This window comes from Aotus nancymaae, unplaced genomic scaffold (genome assembly GCF_030222135.1).
Source record: "Aotus nancymaae isolate 86718 unplaced genomic scaffold, 86718_ANA_hifiasm-v0.15.2.pri h1tg000016l, whole genome shotgun sequence".
In the NCBI taxonomy this organism is placed as follows: domain Eukaryota; kingdom Metazoa; phylum Chordata; class Mammalia; order Primates; family Aotidae; genus Aotus; species Aotus nancymaae.
The window spans coordinates 79,835,017-79,851,284 of NW_026988428.1; the positions used below are offsets into that span (position 1 = coordinate 79,835,017).

Genomic DNA, 16,268 nt, shown 5'->3' on the forward strand with positions numbered 1-16,268 from the left:
TCTCTTCCTTAACCTTAGAATTTCTGTCTTTTTAGCATGTTGTGAAGGACAACGCTAACATGCCTAAGATTGGAGGTGAAGGTGTCTCAGTGGTGCTGCAGAAGTCAGAGTGTCAAAACAAATACTCTTGGTGTAATTGACAAAGTGGGCCCTTCTTTGGTAGAAAATGGTATTCCTGTCTTTTCTTTGCCATCTCATTCTCAGTAGTGCTTGTATTGCTCCATGAAAGGGAGGGCACAAGAACACTCACACCTTTCTCTCTTTGCTTTCATTCTTTATTGAAGCCTTTTCAACTCATCGCTTATCTAGGCTGCTGCTGTCTTCTTCGTATCTCTATGTAGTTGGCATCTTTGTGAGGCAAACTTAGAGATAATCTAGGGAAAACAGGAGAAAGGAAAGGAAGGGAACAGAGTGGTGATCACTGAGCAGGCAATATGTAATAATTATCTGTTTATGCTAGAGAAGAGAGTAACGTAAAACAGAAATATTTTTTTGTTTTGAAATGCATATCGATAGCTGACAAACGCTATCAAACTCTCCATTTCTAGCCTGGATTCTAAAGCAATTTCTAATTCTGTAGACTTAAGGGAGATGAAATTTTAAAATTAAGTATTTTTAAAAAATGTTGCTGGTCAGGGTGGCTTGCACTTGTAATTCCAGTGTTTTGGGAGGCTGAGGTTGGAGGACTGCTTGAGACCAGGTGTTCAAGACCAACCTGGGCAACATAGCAAGACCCCACCTCTAAAAAAAAAAATTTAAAAATTAGCCAGGCATGGTGTTGACGCCTGTAGTCTCCGCTACTCATGAGGCTGAAACCCAGGAGTCTGAGGCTGCAGTGAATTCTGACTGTGCCACTGCACTTCAGCCTGAGCAACAGAGCAACACCCCACCTCTAAAAACAACAGTAGCAGCAACAGCAACCCTAGTGAAAATGTCAAGTCAGTAGTAGATGTGTTCCGTATTCGGTCTTAGCCAGAGAAACCCAAGATGCCATAGTGGAGCAAAACTGTGGCTAAAACATACTTTTTGTTTTCCTCTAGCTCTGTTATAAAGAAAACATTTAGGAAATTCTCTCTCTCTTTCACCTATCCCACGTTTTGTGTGCCCTTTGTACTTTCACACCATCATTCCTAACTAATTTCTTTGGCATTTGGAAGATAGGTTAGCCAAAATTTTACTGTATTTCAAAGGCTAGTTATGTGTTCTGTTATTTAGATGTAAGAACATGAGATCCTTGATATTAAATTGGTAAATTAATTATTGGCAGCCTAGTAGTTTGGGTTGGCAGGGATTCGCTCAATAATCATTTGGTAGAGTAGCAGAAGTGAAGGAGGAGTCTTAAGAAAAATCAACACCAAAAAGATTTTCTTCCTTTGGGAAAAAGAATTTTTATAAAAAGAGTCTTGAATTGCGAATTGTTATGAACCTCATAAGAAAAAAGTATTTTGTGTTTACAAAAATGAAATGAGTTCTATTAGATAGATGTTGTTTTGATATTCTAGGAACTACAAAATGCCTTCTGTGATATTTGAAGATACACTAAAAGTAAAAAGAAACAAAAATAATGAGACATTCTAAATAAAAGTCAAGTGGGCAAGGAAGCAAGGCAATTTGAGAGAAAAAAAAATCTTACTTTGAAATTTAAGGATTCATTAGTACTCAGATTTAGTTTTTAGAAGAGAGGGAAAAGAGAATACATATCTACTAATTTGAAATTAGTGTTTTTAATAGCCATCTTTTTTTACAGAGCCCACCTGAATGACCTTGAAAATATTGTTCCATTTCTTGGAATTGGCCTTCTGTATTCCCTGAGTGGTCCTGACCTCTCCACAGCCATCCTGCACTTCAGACTGTTTGTCGGAGCACGGATCTACCACACCATTGCGTATTTGACACCCCTTCCCCAGCCAAACAGAGCTTTGGGTTTTTTTGTTGGATATGGAGTTACTCTTTCCATGGCTTACAGGTTGCTGAAAAGTAGATTGTACCTGTAAAGAGAATCATACAACTCATCATCCAGTTGGTTTCTTAAGAATTCTCTACTTCCAATTTATAATGAATACTTCCTTAGATTTTAGGTAAGAGAAGTGGAGGAATTATGAACTGGGGTAAACCCATTTTGAATATTAGCATTGCTAGTATCCTGTATTCTTGATTTACATTTGGATTAGAAATTTAACATCATAATTCTTACGTCTTTTCTCTGGTTTTTAAAGTACTTTCTTATAAATTTTAATCATGTTATGATTTGTGACATTCACTCAACACTGCACTTTTGAATCTATAGAATAATTGCATATATGAGAAACATTTCAATACTGCTGAAACGGAAATATGAAATAAAAAATTTAGAGAATGACTTTGTTTGGTTTTATTTTTCCTAACATTTTGTTTTCGAAAGTTCCAAACCCAGGGAAAAGCTGAAAAATAGTACAAATTTTACTATGCCCTTCGCTGAGACTCACCAGTCATTAACATTTTACGTATTTGCTTTCCTTCTCTCTGTTTTCTTTTTCTTGGAAACATCTGAGAGTAAGTGGCAGATATCATGACACATCACTCCTTAATACTTCAGCATGTTTTTCCTATGAAAAAGACAATCTCCAAATAACTGTAACACTATTATTACACCTCAAGGCATTTAGCATTAATATAATATTTAACATATATAGTCCTTATTCTAATTATTCCAATTTCCCCCATAATTGCCTTCATAACTGCTTTATTTTTGGAATCAAAGACCAAACATTGCCTTCTGTTAACATTTCTATTTAGTTTTCACTTAAATGAGAGACTTCTTTCACTTTCTTTTTCTTTTTTATAACCCTGACTTTTTTTGAAGGGTATAGACCAGTTGTTTTACAGAATGACCCTTAATCTGGATTTGTTTCATCTATGACTGTCTCATTCTTAGATTCAGATTAAACATTTTTGGTGGTATCTCCTTCACATTATAATACATCAATAGGCATATGATATCAGTTTGCTCTGTTTGTTCAATTTAGTAAGGTAATGTCAACCAAATCTATCTATTTTAAAGGTCTCCTTTTATTTTTATAATCATATGTGGGGTGATAACTTGAGCCTACGATTATCCTGTCTCCCTACAAACTTTCACCTAATAGATTTAGCACCCAGATATGTTGTTTGGTTTCTACATATAAATATGTAACACATGAATCACACAAATTTAGATTTTTTTGGTCTTCAATGGAATGTATACTTCAGTCTTGATAATAAAGGGTGAGTTCTTAAAATGTCAATATTTTCCTTATGCTGTCCATGTAATTTATATTAATTTTTGATTTTCTTATCTTTTGATTCATTTTAATTTTAAATATATTTCTTAAACACTACCTTTAATGGCATTTGTGAATTGTTCATTTAGATTTGCCACTCAAGAGAAAAGTCACTGTGTTATGTTTTAGGTTTCACAGTCTGAGCAACTCAAGTCCATAAACAAAACCTATTAGACAGTTGACTATGCAGAATTCCATACAAGTTTCTTTTTACTTCTTTTTTCTAATGTTAAAAAGTAGCTTTGCATACTGTGGATCTTGGCTTTAGGAACTCTTTCTAGTGTAATTAATAGAAAAAACCATGAACTCAGGAGGGAAAATTCCAAAACCCATAAGTTGATTCTGTCTGCATAAAACATACATACACACACACACACACACACACACACACACACACCCCTGCTCTCTGGATTTGGGCAACTGACTCACCCTGTCTGATCTGCAGTTTCCTCAAACTTTATAAGATTTTTTGAAGGTCATATACTTTTCTGTATGTGAAGCCCTTGAAAAAAGTATATTCTAAGCCATTAAGCATTTCCCATGTGTAAATTACTTCAGTAATCTGTCAATCATAAAGATTCAGATAACTGAGTTCCTCCTAGTTTTGGGTCAGATCTTTGTTGAACCATTATCACTTCTTTCATTGTTTTCTCAAATTTTCTTCTCATTTGGTAATGCTTCTCTGAGTAGAAGCAGAGTGGATTGTGGTTATTGTAGCGGTTACCCACTTAGCAACTAATATTCGATAGTCATTAGTAGACAATTTTTAGGGGAAAAGGACATTTAAATTTTGTATTCTCAGAGGTATAGGAACTATGTATATGAGCAGAACATGCTTAAGGAAAAATGACAAAGTCTAAGAATTACCCAGTTCAGTTTCTAAATTTAAGTATAAGTTGTAAAAATCATTTAGAATAGTTTCTAACTATACTCTTACTTACAAAAGAAGCCTTAGGTACTGGGGGATTTATTAGTGAAACTGCTTTTATGAAGAAGGGTGGATGAGGGGGAAAGATATTTACTGGTCTAGCCTCTCCTGCCTCAAAGATTCCCCACCTGACCACAAGACAGAGTTGGCTCTACGGTGAAGTCTGTGTGCTAAGTGACTTTAACCTGTGATGGGACTCAGGGACTCAAGTGAAATTGCACAACTTGCCTTAACATTATTACCTAGGAGCAATAGGAGGGGTTTGGCTTCATGTTTCTGCTACTTAATTTGGAAACAAAAATTGTGGTTTATTTATCTTTGTATGCATAGCTGTGTACACAAACACACACACACTCACACTACTATCACCAGTAGTAACCATTATGGATGCTTAGTAATTAGGTAACATTTTCCTTTTTTTTTTTTTTTTTTTGAGATATAATCTTACTCTGTCACCCAGGCTGGAGTGCAGTGGTGCAATCTCAGCTCACTGCAACCTCTGCCTCCCAGGTTCAAGTGATTCTCCTGCCTCAGCCTCCTGAGTAGCTGGAACTACAGGCATGCGCCACCACCCCCAGCTGATTTTTGTATTTTTTAGTACGGACAGATTGCACCATATTGGTCAAGCTGGTCTCGAACTCCTGACCTCATGATCCACCCACCTTGGCCTCCCAAAGTGCTGGGATTAGAGGCGTGAGCCACCACATCCAGCCCTGTTACTTTTTCAAACACCACAATCTCCCTTCATTCAGGCCTCGTTCTGTCCTCACCTATCCTAAGCCAACCTTATCACAAGTATCAAGGTCCCCTGAAACTGGAAGATATTTGTCTGCACCTCTTATAGGGGCATCATATAGGGTAGTGATGGGAGCTCTGGGGGCAGGGTTCAGTGACTCTCAAACGAGATTGGAGAGAGGTAGGTTTTACCAGAATTACTGTAGCAAGGGCAAATGTATATTTATATAGATATTGAATCTGTATTATATTGGACAAAACTTTATAATTTTATATAATACTACTTAATGTAGAATCTTCTTAATAGGTGGGGACATCTGTAAGATGCACTGATATTGTCTTGGGCGTGTTGATGGATGGAGGTAGGTCATGAGATATTTAGGGCTCTGTGGTTTAAACAAGGTTGAGAGATCCTTGCTGAATTAATGTCAGATAGACGAGTCCTTCTATTTTGAAAGCTGAGAAACTGCCTCTTTCAGGGCACAGGAGTTCTTAGGCCCAGAGAGGCAGATTCAGAAGAACCTAAATATAAGTGAAACTGAAGCGGAAATGAGAATGGCGGGAAATGCATGGAAACAGACTTGTAACTGTCCCATGGCCTGGTTGTCCAAATCCCAGAGATTAGTCCATTCTCCTGCTGTGGTCAAGCTGCCCTGGAAGCTAAGTCATAAGAGAAGCTGCTGTTGGTTCTCCCTACGGCATCACTGCTCACGATCCCAGAGTCACTCTATGTCCCAGTGTTCTGCACAGTGCTGTGTGTTGTGTGTGGCAAAGCAGCATGTTTGATGGGTGTGGGTTTAAAGCAAAGAGAGTTACAGGAATCAAATGTTAAATGGGATAAGACTAAGATAATCTGACACATCCATTATTCATTTCAAGATGGAGATAATCTCTTCCATGAAACTAAAAACCTCACAGTCTGTTGGCCACAGCACCCCACATCCAATTCATCTTTACACTCGGAATGAGTGTGCAACTGGGACTGGCAAGGCCAAGTCTGATGACACAAGATCCTCACCACTGTGGGTGCTTGGATAGATAGTCAGTGCTTAGCTTTGTGTATGTTTTTTCCTATTTCCTGGGCTGTCCAATCACTCTTCTGACCGATATTCCCTTTCACTATATTAAAACACAAAGAGGCTACTTCTTGGATCTTACCAATCAGGAAGTGACTTGGCATATCTATTCTGTATTTAGCTAGGAGGTTAACGATCAAAAGATAATTGCACAAGCTCTGATCCCTAGTCACTAGGGAAACCTCTCAAAACCCGTAAGCACTGCTGACTGCTACTTTCCTGATGTAACATTCAATGACTCTAAGGCCCGACTTTTGCTAGGCAGTGAGGAGAAGGGCATGGAGTTTCTGACACCCAAAGTATTAAATTTTAATGCAGTAAGACCTAGTACTAGGGAATTCTGATGGGTTCTATAAACCATTCACTTGAGGACTCTACTTTATAAATAAAGAAACAAAAAAAAGAAGTTTTCTGAGTTGCATAGTTGCATCGCACTGATTCTTCATGGAGGCAGATGGTAAGAAGTGAGGCAATCTGCCTTGGGAGTCTTTACAATCCATTTAGAAACAGCAGCACAAAAATCCGATGATCATCTCCCCCCTGCCAGCCTGAAATGTCAGCCCTGTGGGAAGCTGATAGGTGTTCCTGCCATCAGCCAAAGCAGCACCTCTACATTCATACCTTTCAGGGTACTTTATTCGCTATATATTCTAGGTAAACTGTTGGATTTGACAAGGAGGAGTTGTCGAAGGCAGACTACTGGGAAGGGGCTGTGTTGGGTTGAATTTGGCACCAATCTCTCATACTTGACAGCTCATGTACAAGATTGTGGATGAGCTATAGGACCTATGAGCCTCCTCAGTCAGCAAGCGTAGGCCCTAAGTCACATTTAATTCAGAAAGCCCTGACAGCCCTGCATAAAATGTGAGCCGTAAAATGGAGAGATAGGAGCTGTGTGCAAGAGTAGACCATTTACGTTATTTCCTTTTACTGAAGTTTTGGAAAATATGAACCAGGACAATATAGACTCTGATACACCATGAAGAGATCCATATTAGTAACTTCAAGAAAATTATCCAAATAATCCAAACTTTAAGCCAGACATAATTTTTAATAACCCCAAACTAAGAGGGACATCTGTGGAATGTTAGAAGCTGCCTAAAGTTCTTAGTCTTTCAACCTAAGTCATACATATCTGTACTTATATCTTTATAGAAGCAAAACCACCCAAAATAAAGAGAATAGTGAAGGATTGAAGCAGTGTGGTATAGTGAATAGATTTGAAAAACACCTATATCTGAGTCTTGAGGCTTTCTGGCTGCCTGAGATAACGACTGAGGCTTTGTGCCCCATCCTTAATTCTAAAGTAGCAAAATTAATACTTCACCTACTGTATTAATAGCCACAATAACTTTGCATGATAAATCATCCTGTGACTCAGTGGCTTTGTTAGTGATTCTGCAGGGTTGAGCTGATCTTGATCGGGTTTGCTCATGTGTCTGCTATAAGTTACAGGTTAGCCAGGCGGTCCTGCTGGATGTGTGCCTGGGTTCTCTAAGGAATCTGGAAATTGGGTGAAACTTGGCTGATTCAGAAAGAGCTCAACTAGGATTACTCGGGCAACACAACTCTATCCCATGTGTGTTATCCTCTAGTACAGGGCTCAGCAAACTATGGACTGTGGGCCAAATCCAGCCCAGGGGCTGTTTTTATAAATAATGCTTTATTGGAACACAGCAGTACTTCTTTATTTTTATGTTTCCTGTAACTGCTTTTGTGTCACAATGGCAGAGAGATGTAGTTGGATTGTTGCAGTGGAGACCACACAGCTCACAAAACCAAAAATATTTACTCTCTGGTCTTTTACAGAAAGTTTTCTGATTCTTGCTCCTGTAGGTCAGCCTGACTGTGTTATCATGGCATAGGAGCAAGAGAGGAAACGGAACTACGTAAGCCTCCTTTCAGGATTCTGCATGCATCACATCCACAAACATGCCCATGGCCAAAGAAAGTCACAGGGCTGGCCTCAGAATTAAAGGGCTGGGAGATAGTTTCAATCTCCTCAGGGACATGAACAGCAATGTCACATAGCACAGGGGCATGGATGCACAGAGTGATGAAGATTTAGGCCATTTATGCAATCAATCTATTACACTTGTCCACTTTGTGATCCTACTACGAGTTTCAATTCAGACACATGTAAGAGCACTATATAAACATTACGACATTATGCAATTAAAACAGCATTTATTCTAATGTGTCATAATTTTATCAGATTAGTGGTAATCTGTGTTATACTCAGTATGAGAGCAATAGTTACAAACTAAGTAAAAAATGCAATAAAGGTTTGTGAACTTGGACTTCTCCCTCTCATTTGCAACGTGCTGCCTTTGGAAGACAGATGGGACAAGGAACAAATATTTGGACAGCCTTATCTCCTCTATAACCAAGTTGGTTCCCAAACTGTGCCCAGTCTGTCTCTTGAAATTATAATATGCATCCTGCTCCCAACCAAGTGTTTCATTAAATTTAATCTGTTTCTGACTATTGGCATATTAAATGTAGACCAGAGAATATTGCTGGCCCAAACGTAAAATTTCTGTGTTAGTGTTTGCTGAAATAATTGTATAGTATCTTCTATGGGTTGTATTAATCATGAAAATAAGGCTGTGCTAAGTTCTTGTTTGAGCTACCCAATTTATGACTTGACAGCTAAAGGAATATAATTTACTTTTTCTTTGTAGCTCATCTTTCATGACAATAGAGTTAGATATTGGATCCTAGAATTGATTCTAATGATAGTTTTGCCACTGACACACATGAGACACCTAGGCAAGTCACCTACTTAGGCTTTATTCATTTCTTCATATTTAAAGTGAATATATCGCATTTTGAAATATCCTGTGACTCTAGAAACTCTATTTACTCTGGAAGCAGGTGTTGGTCTACTCTTTCTGCAGTGATAAAATATGAATATCAAGATGTGGAAATAATTATAGCGGAAAGCTTATAGCCTCTATTAATGAGGTCAAGCTCAATTTGAGTTAAATAGCATTTTGTGGGTTTAGTGTCTCAGAATAATAATCTTTAAATTAATTTTCTCTGAATCACCAACGTGATGTCACCAAAATGAAATGATTGTAACTTTTCAGGAAAATTCAATAAATGCATTGAATTACCTTCATTTAAAAATTTTCTTCTATTAATTCTTCAGACATTGAACAAACTATCACTTGAATAGACCAGTAACTTGTACTAGTAGTTGATGGTGGGACAAAGAGAATGCTCAGAAGCCAGTGAAACAGGGTTCCTTGGTCTTACCATTATTCTGGGTTCCCAGAATCTTGACTCTATAAATGAATTAGATTTCACCTAGTCCAAATCTCTACACATCAAATAAAAGAAAATGTTTATTCACTTCTTCATTAAAGACGTATTTATCAAAGGCCTCATATGTGCTCAGCACTATTCTAGATGCTTGGTATACAGTAAGAACCAGAGAAAAAAATTGCATTCCAAAGACAATTCTTTAACTTAGGGCTTGTAAAGAAAGAAAAATGGTGAAATGACTGAACTCATACTATGCCAGAAGTCAGTCGACTATGGTCTGTGGGCCAAATCTGACCTGCCATCTCTTTTTCTATGGTCCACAAGCTAACAATGGTTTTTACTAATGAACATTTGCAATCAGTTTGATGGCTAGATACACTAACCTTGAACTCCAATTAAGCAAAATGTTAATCCCTTGAATAAAAATTTCATTATTCTCACTAGTAGATCTTTGCTACAAAAAGGGGCAATTCATCATTATTGTTATCTTTTGAATTTCATCAGTTAAAAAATATGAAAATTTGTTTTCTCTCCTGTTTTATAAGTACCTACTTACAATACTTGATTTTGCCCCTTAGCTCACAAAGTCTAAGATGTTTACTCTGGCATAACAACAGACACAGAGATCAATGGGACAGAATAGAGAACCCAGAAATAAGTCCGTGAATTTACAGTCAACTCACTTTCAACAAAGGTACCAAGAGCATTCATTAGGTCCCTTTAAAAAATGCTATTGGAAAGAACAGTCCCTTTAATAAACGCTATTGGAAAAATTGGATCTGCACGTGCAGAAAAGGGAAACTAGACCTCTATCTCTTGCCATATATAAAAATCAAATCAAAAGGGATTAAAGCCTTAAACCTAAGATGTGAGACTATGAAATTATAAGAAGAAAACACTGAGGAAACACTCCAGGATTTTGGTCTGGCAAAAATTTCTTGAGTAAAGCCTCAAAAACACAGGTAACCAAAGCAGAAATGGACAAATGGTATCACATCAAGTTAAAAAGCTTCTACACAGCAAAGGAAACAATCAGCAAAATAAAGAGACAACCTACAAAATTGGAGAAAATATTTGTAAATATCCATATGATAAGAGATTAATAACAAATACATATAAGAAGCTCAAATAAGTCAATAGCAAAAAGGTCAAGTAATCCATTTTAAAATGGGTAAAAGATCTGAGTTCACACACTGGGGTCTGTTGGGGGGCCAAGGTAGGGATAGTAGGTGGGGGTGGGGAGGTCAGGGAGGGATAACATGGGGAGGAATGCCAGATGTAGGTGACAGGGGGATGGAGGCAGCAAACCACATTGCCATGTGTGTACCTATGCAATAATCCTGCATGATCTGCACATGTACCCCAGAACCTAAAGTACAATAAAAGAAAAAAAAAAGAATACATATAAACAGCCAACTAGTATAGAGAAAACACTCAACATCACTAATCATCAGGAAAATACAAATCAAAACCACAATGAAATATCATCTCATGCCAGTTAAAATGGCTTTTACTTAAAATGGCTTTTACCCAGACAGAGAATAACAGATGCTAGTGAGGATGTGGCAAGACGGGAAGCCCCTTACACTGTTGGTGGGAATGTAAATTAGTACAGCCACTATGGAAAACAGTATGAAGATTCCTCAAAGAACTAAAAATAGAATTAACATAGGATCCAGCAATCTCATTGCTGGGTGTATATTCAAAAGAGAGAAAATCAGTATATCCAAGAGATATCTGTACTCTCATGTTTATTACAGCACTATTCCCAATAGCCAAGATCAGCCTAAGTGCCCCTCAACAGGTGGATGGATAAAGAAAATGGTGTGTGTGTGTGTAAAATATTCCATTTATAATGGAATATATATTATATACAACAAAGTATTATTCAGCTATAAAAAAGATAAAATCCTGTCATTGGAAACAACATGGATGGAACTGGAAGATATTATGTAAGCAAAATAATCCAAGCACAGAAAGACAAATGTCTCATGTTCTCACTCATAAGTGGGAGCTTAAAAAAATAATCTAATAGAGATAGGGAGTAGAATGATGGTTACCAGAGGGGGTGAGGGGGATAAAGTGGGGTTGATTAATGAGTATGAAAACATAGTTAGATGGAAGGAGTAGATACAGTGTTTGGTAGCACAGTAAGGTAACTATAATTAATAATAATTTACTGTATATTTCAAAATAACTAGAAGGATGCAATTGGAATGTTCCTAACACAAAGAAATGATAAATACTTGAGGTGATGAATATCCCAATTAACCTGATTTGATTATAGTATGCTCATATCAAAATATCATATGTATCTCATGTGATGACTTTTATGTATTCATAAAAATAAAAATAAATAAATTTTTTTAAAAAGAAAAATAAAGTATTTACTCTGGCTCTTTACAAAGTATATCAATTCCTGATCTATACAATTGAATAAAAAGCATATAAATGGATACTGAAATTTCTCTCATTATTTTTCACTGGCTAACTGGTGCAAGAATTTAATCAAAATGACTAAGAACACCACTTTATTTCATCATCGATCCTCTTATATTTGGCCCAAATTATCCATTTTTGTTTTGAATTATTACATTCTTTATAGCATGGTATATGTGGGATATTCAGTAATTTTTCAAGAATTTTCTCAGTGTTTAAAGGATTGAAATATTGTTAATTGTCTCCTATGAAAACATAGCTTCTTATCAGCATGTTTTGTGCTTGTATGTGCTTTCCCTAGTAGCTGCTTTTTTCTCATGAGATCAGTTCTCTTGACATTACCGCGATGGAAATTGAAGTTTTAAAGTCCGTTTAGTTGGCAAAGTCTCTTTTTGTTTGGCGTAGATTTACAGAAATCATGATACAACCAGTGTAACACCATTAAATCATTCACTTCTCAGAAACGGTAGCTAAAACCATTAATGTTTAATCACTTCATAGCCAATGCCAAGTAGTTTACATTAACAGGGAGCAGAATATGCTAGGGCCAAATGAAACTAAGTGGAAAACTCAGAAACAGCTGATGATGTCTAATTTAACATCTTTGTTTTTTCCTGGGACATTTATGCTCACGGTGGTGATTTTATATTGCATACATATAATACAGTCAAGGTTATTGCTTTGAAAATTGTTCCTAGTTTCTTTGATGGATTTAAATTTATTACTCTTTTTTTTTTTTTTTTTTTTATTTATTTATTTATTTATTTTTTTTTTTATTGCATTTTAGGTTTTGGGGTACATGTGAAAAACATGCAAGGTTGTTGCTTAGGTGCATACGTGGCAGTGTGATTTGCTGCCTTCCTCCCCTTCACCCATATCTGGCATTTCTCCCCATGCTATCCCTCCCCAATTCCCCACCCCCCCGCTGTCCCCCCCACTCCCCCACAACAGACCCCCATGTATAGTGCTCCCCTCCCTGTGTCCATGTGTTCTCCTTGTTCAACACCCGCCTATGAGTGAGAACATGTGGTGTTTGATTTTGTGTTCTTGTGTCAGTTTGCTGAGAATGATGTTTTCCAGGTTCATCCATGTCCCTACAAAGGACGCGAACTCCTCGTTTTTAATGGCTGCATAATATTCCATGGTGTATATGTGCCACATTTTTCCTGTCCAGTCTATCATCGATGGGCATTTGGGTTGGTTCCAGGTCTTTGCTATTGTAAACTGTGCTGCAATGAACATTCGTGTGCATGTGTCCTTATAGTAGAACGATTTATAATCCTTTGGATATATGCCCAGTAATGGGATTGCTGGGTCAAATGGAATTTCTATTTCTAGGTCCTTGAGGAATCGCCACACTGTTTTCCACAATGGTTGAACTAATTTACACTCCCACCAACAGTGTAAAAGTGTTCCTATTTCTCCACATCCTCTCCAGCATCTGTTGTCTCCAGATTTTTTAATGATTGCCATTCTAACTGGTGTGAGATGGTATCTCAATGTAGTTTTGATTTGCATTTCTCTAATGGCCAGTGATGATGAGCATTTTTTCATATGCTTGTTGGCCTCATGTATGTCTTCTTTTGTAAAGTATCTGTTCATGTCCTTCGCCCACTTTTGAATGGGCTTGTTTGTTTTTTTCTTGTAAATCTTTTTTAGCTCGTTGTAAATTCTGGATATCAGCCCTTTGTCAGATGGGTAGGCTGCAAAAATTTTTTCCCATTCTGTTGGTTGCCGATTCACTCTATTGACTGTTTCTTTTGCTGTGCAGAAGCTGTGGAGTTTGATTAGGTCCCATTTGTCTATTTTGGCTTTTGTTGCCAATGCTTTTGGTGTTTTGGTCATGAAGTCCTTGCCTACGCCTATGTCCTGAATGGTTTTGCCTAGGTTTCCTTCTAGTGTTTTTATGGTGTTAGGTCTTATGTTTAAGTCTTTAATCCATCTGGAGTCAATTTTAGTGTAAGGTGTCAGGAAGGGGTCCATTTTCTGCTTTCTGCATATGGCTAGCCAGTTTTCCCAACACCACTTATTGAACAGGGAATCCTTTCCCCATTGCTTGTTTTTATCAGGTTTGTCAAAGATCAGGTGGTTGTAGATATGTTGTGTTGCCTCCGATGCCTCTGTTCTGTTCCATTGGTCTATATCTCTGTTTTGGTACCAGTACCATGCTGTTTTGATTACTGTAGCCTTGTAGTAGAGTTTGATGTCTGGTAGTGTGATGCCTCCTGCTTTGTTCTTTTTGCTTAGAATTGACTTGGCTATGCGGGCTCTCTTTTGGTTCCATATGAAGTTTAAGGTGGTTTTTTCCAGTTCTGTGAAGAAGGTCATTGGTAGCTTGATGGGGATAGCATTGAATCTGTATATTACTTTGGGCAGTATGGCCATTTTCACGATATTAATTCTTCCTAACCATGAACATGGAATGTTTCTCCATCTGTTTGTGTCCTCTCTTATTTCGTTGAGCAGTGATTTGTAGTTCTCCTTGAAGAGGTCCTTTACATTCCTTGTTAGTTGTATTCCTAGGTATTTTATTCTCTTTGTAGCGATTGTGAATGGCAGTTCGTTCTTGATTTGGCTCTCTTTAAGTCTGTTATTGGTGTATAGGAACGCTTGTGATTTTTGCACATTGATTTTGTATCCTGAGACTTTGCTGAAGTTGCTTATCAGTTTCAGGAGCTTTTGGGCTGAGATGAGGGGGTCTTCTAGATATACAATCATGTCGTCTGCAAATAGAGACAATTTGACTTCCTCCTTTCCTAATTGAATACCCTTTATTTCTTTTTCTTGCCTGATTGCTCTGGCTAGAACTTCCAGTACTATATTGAATAGGAGTGGTGAGAGAGGGCATCCTTGTCTAGTGCCAGATTTCAAAGGGAATGCTTCCAGTTTTTGCCCGTTCAGTATGATATTGGCTGTCGGTTTGTCGTAAATAGCTTTTATTATTTTGAGATACGTTCCATCGATACCTAGTTTATTGAGGGTTTTTAGCATAAAGGGCTGTTGAATTTTGTCGAAGGCCTTCTCTGCATCAATTGAGATAATCATGTGGTTTTTGTCTTTGGTTCTGTTTATGTGGTGAATTACATTTATAGACTTGCGTATATTGAACCAGCCTTGCATCCCCGGGATGAATCCTACTTGATCATGGTGGATAAGCTTTTTGATGTGCTGTTGTAATCGGCTTGCCATTATTTTATTGAAGATTTTTGCATCTATGTTCATCATGGATATTGGCCTGTAGTTTTCTTTTCTTGTTGAGTCTCTGCCAGGTTTTGGTATTAGGATGATGTTGGTCTCATAAAATGATTTGGGAAGGATTCCCTCTTTTTGGATTATTTGGAATAGTTTCAGTAGGAATGGTATCAGTTCCTCTTTGTATGTCTGGTAGAATTCGGCTGTGAACCCATCTGGGCCTGGGCTTTTTTTGGGTGGTAGGCTCTTAATTGCTGCCTCGACTTCAGACCTTGTTATTGGTCTATTCAGGGTTTCGACTTCTTCCTGGTTTAGGCTTGGCAGGAGGCAGCTGTCCAGGAATTTATCCATTTCCTCCAGGTTTTCTAATTTATGTGCATAGAGTTGTTTGTAATAATCTCTGATGATGGTTTGAATTTCTGTGGAATCTGTGGTGATATCGCCTTTGTCATTTTTTATTGCATCTATTTGGTTATTCTCTCTTTTCTTTTTTATTAGTCTGGCTAGTGGTCTGTCTATTTTGTTGATCTTTTCAAAAAACCAGCTCCTGGATTTATTGATTTTTTGAAGGGTTTTTCGTGTCTCTATCTCCTTCAGTTCTGCTTTGATCTTAGTTATTTCTTGTCTTCTGCTAGGTTTTGAGTTTTTTTGATCTTGCTCCTCTAGCTCTTTCAATTTTGACGATAGGGTGTCAATTTTAGATCTCTCCTTTCTTCTCATGTGGGCACTTATTGCTATATAATTTCCTCTAGAGACTGCTTTAAATGTGTCCCAGAGATTCTGGTATGTGGTGTCTTCATTCTCGTTGGTTTCGAAGAACGTCTTTATTTCTGCCTTCATTTCATTGTTTATCCAGTCAACATTCAGGAGAAAGTTGTTCATTTTCCATGAGGCTGTGCGGTTCTGGGTTGGTTTCTGAATTCTGAGTTCTAACTTGATTGCACTGTGGTCTGAGAGACTGTTTGTTATGGTTTCCGTTCTTTTGCATTTGCTGAGGAGTGATTTACTTCCAATTATGTGGTCAATTTTAGAGTAGGTGTGATGTGGTGCTGAGAAGAATGTATATTCTGTGGATTTGGGGTGGAGAGTTCTGTAAATGTCTATTAGGTTTGCTTGTTCCAGGTCTGAGTTCAAGTCCTGGATATCCTTGTTAATTTTCTGTCTCGTTGATCTGTCTAATATTGACAGTGGTGTGTTGAAGTCTCCCACTATTATTGTGTGGGAGTCTAAGTCTCTTTGTAAGTCTTTAAGAACTTGCCTTATGTATCTGGGTGCTCCTGTATTAGGTGCATATATATTTAGGATCGTTAGCTCTTCTTGCTGCATTGA

The 16,268-nt window shown here is 37.6% G+C and overlaps 1 protein-coding gene across 10 annotated transcripts in view; it reads left to right on the forward strand.

Annotated features, from left to right (window-relative positions):
- The window catches only part of DERA (deoxyribose-phosphate aldolase), a 464,384-nt gene extending 462,025 nt beyond the window's left edge, over positions 1-2,359 (forward strand). For all 10 annotated transcript variants that reach the window (XM_064377711.1, XM_064377715.1, XM_064377713.1 and 7 more), the window contains one exon: positions 1,748-2,359. In XM_064377711.1, the coding sequence (XP_064233781.1) occupies positions 1,748-1,994 (247 nt within the window). In that variant the 3' untranslated portion in view covers positions 1,995-2,359. The remainder of the gene's footprint in view (positions 1-1,747) is intronic.
- Positions 2,360-16,268: the final 13,909 nt, after the last annotated feature.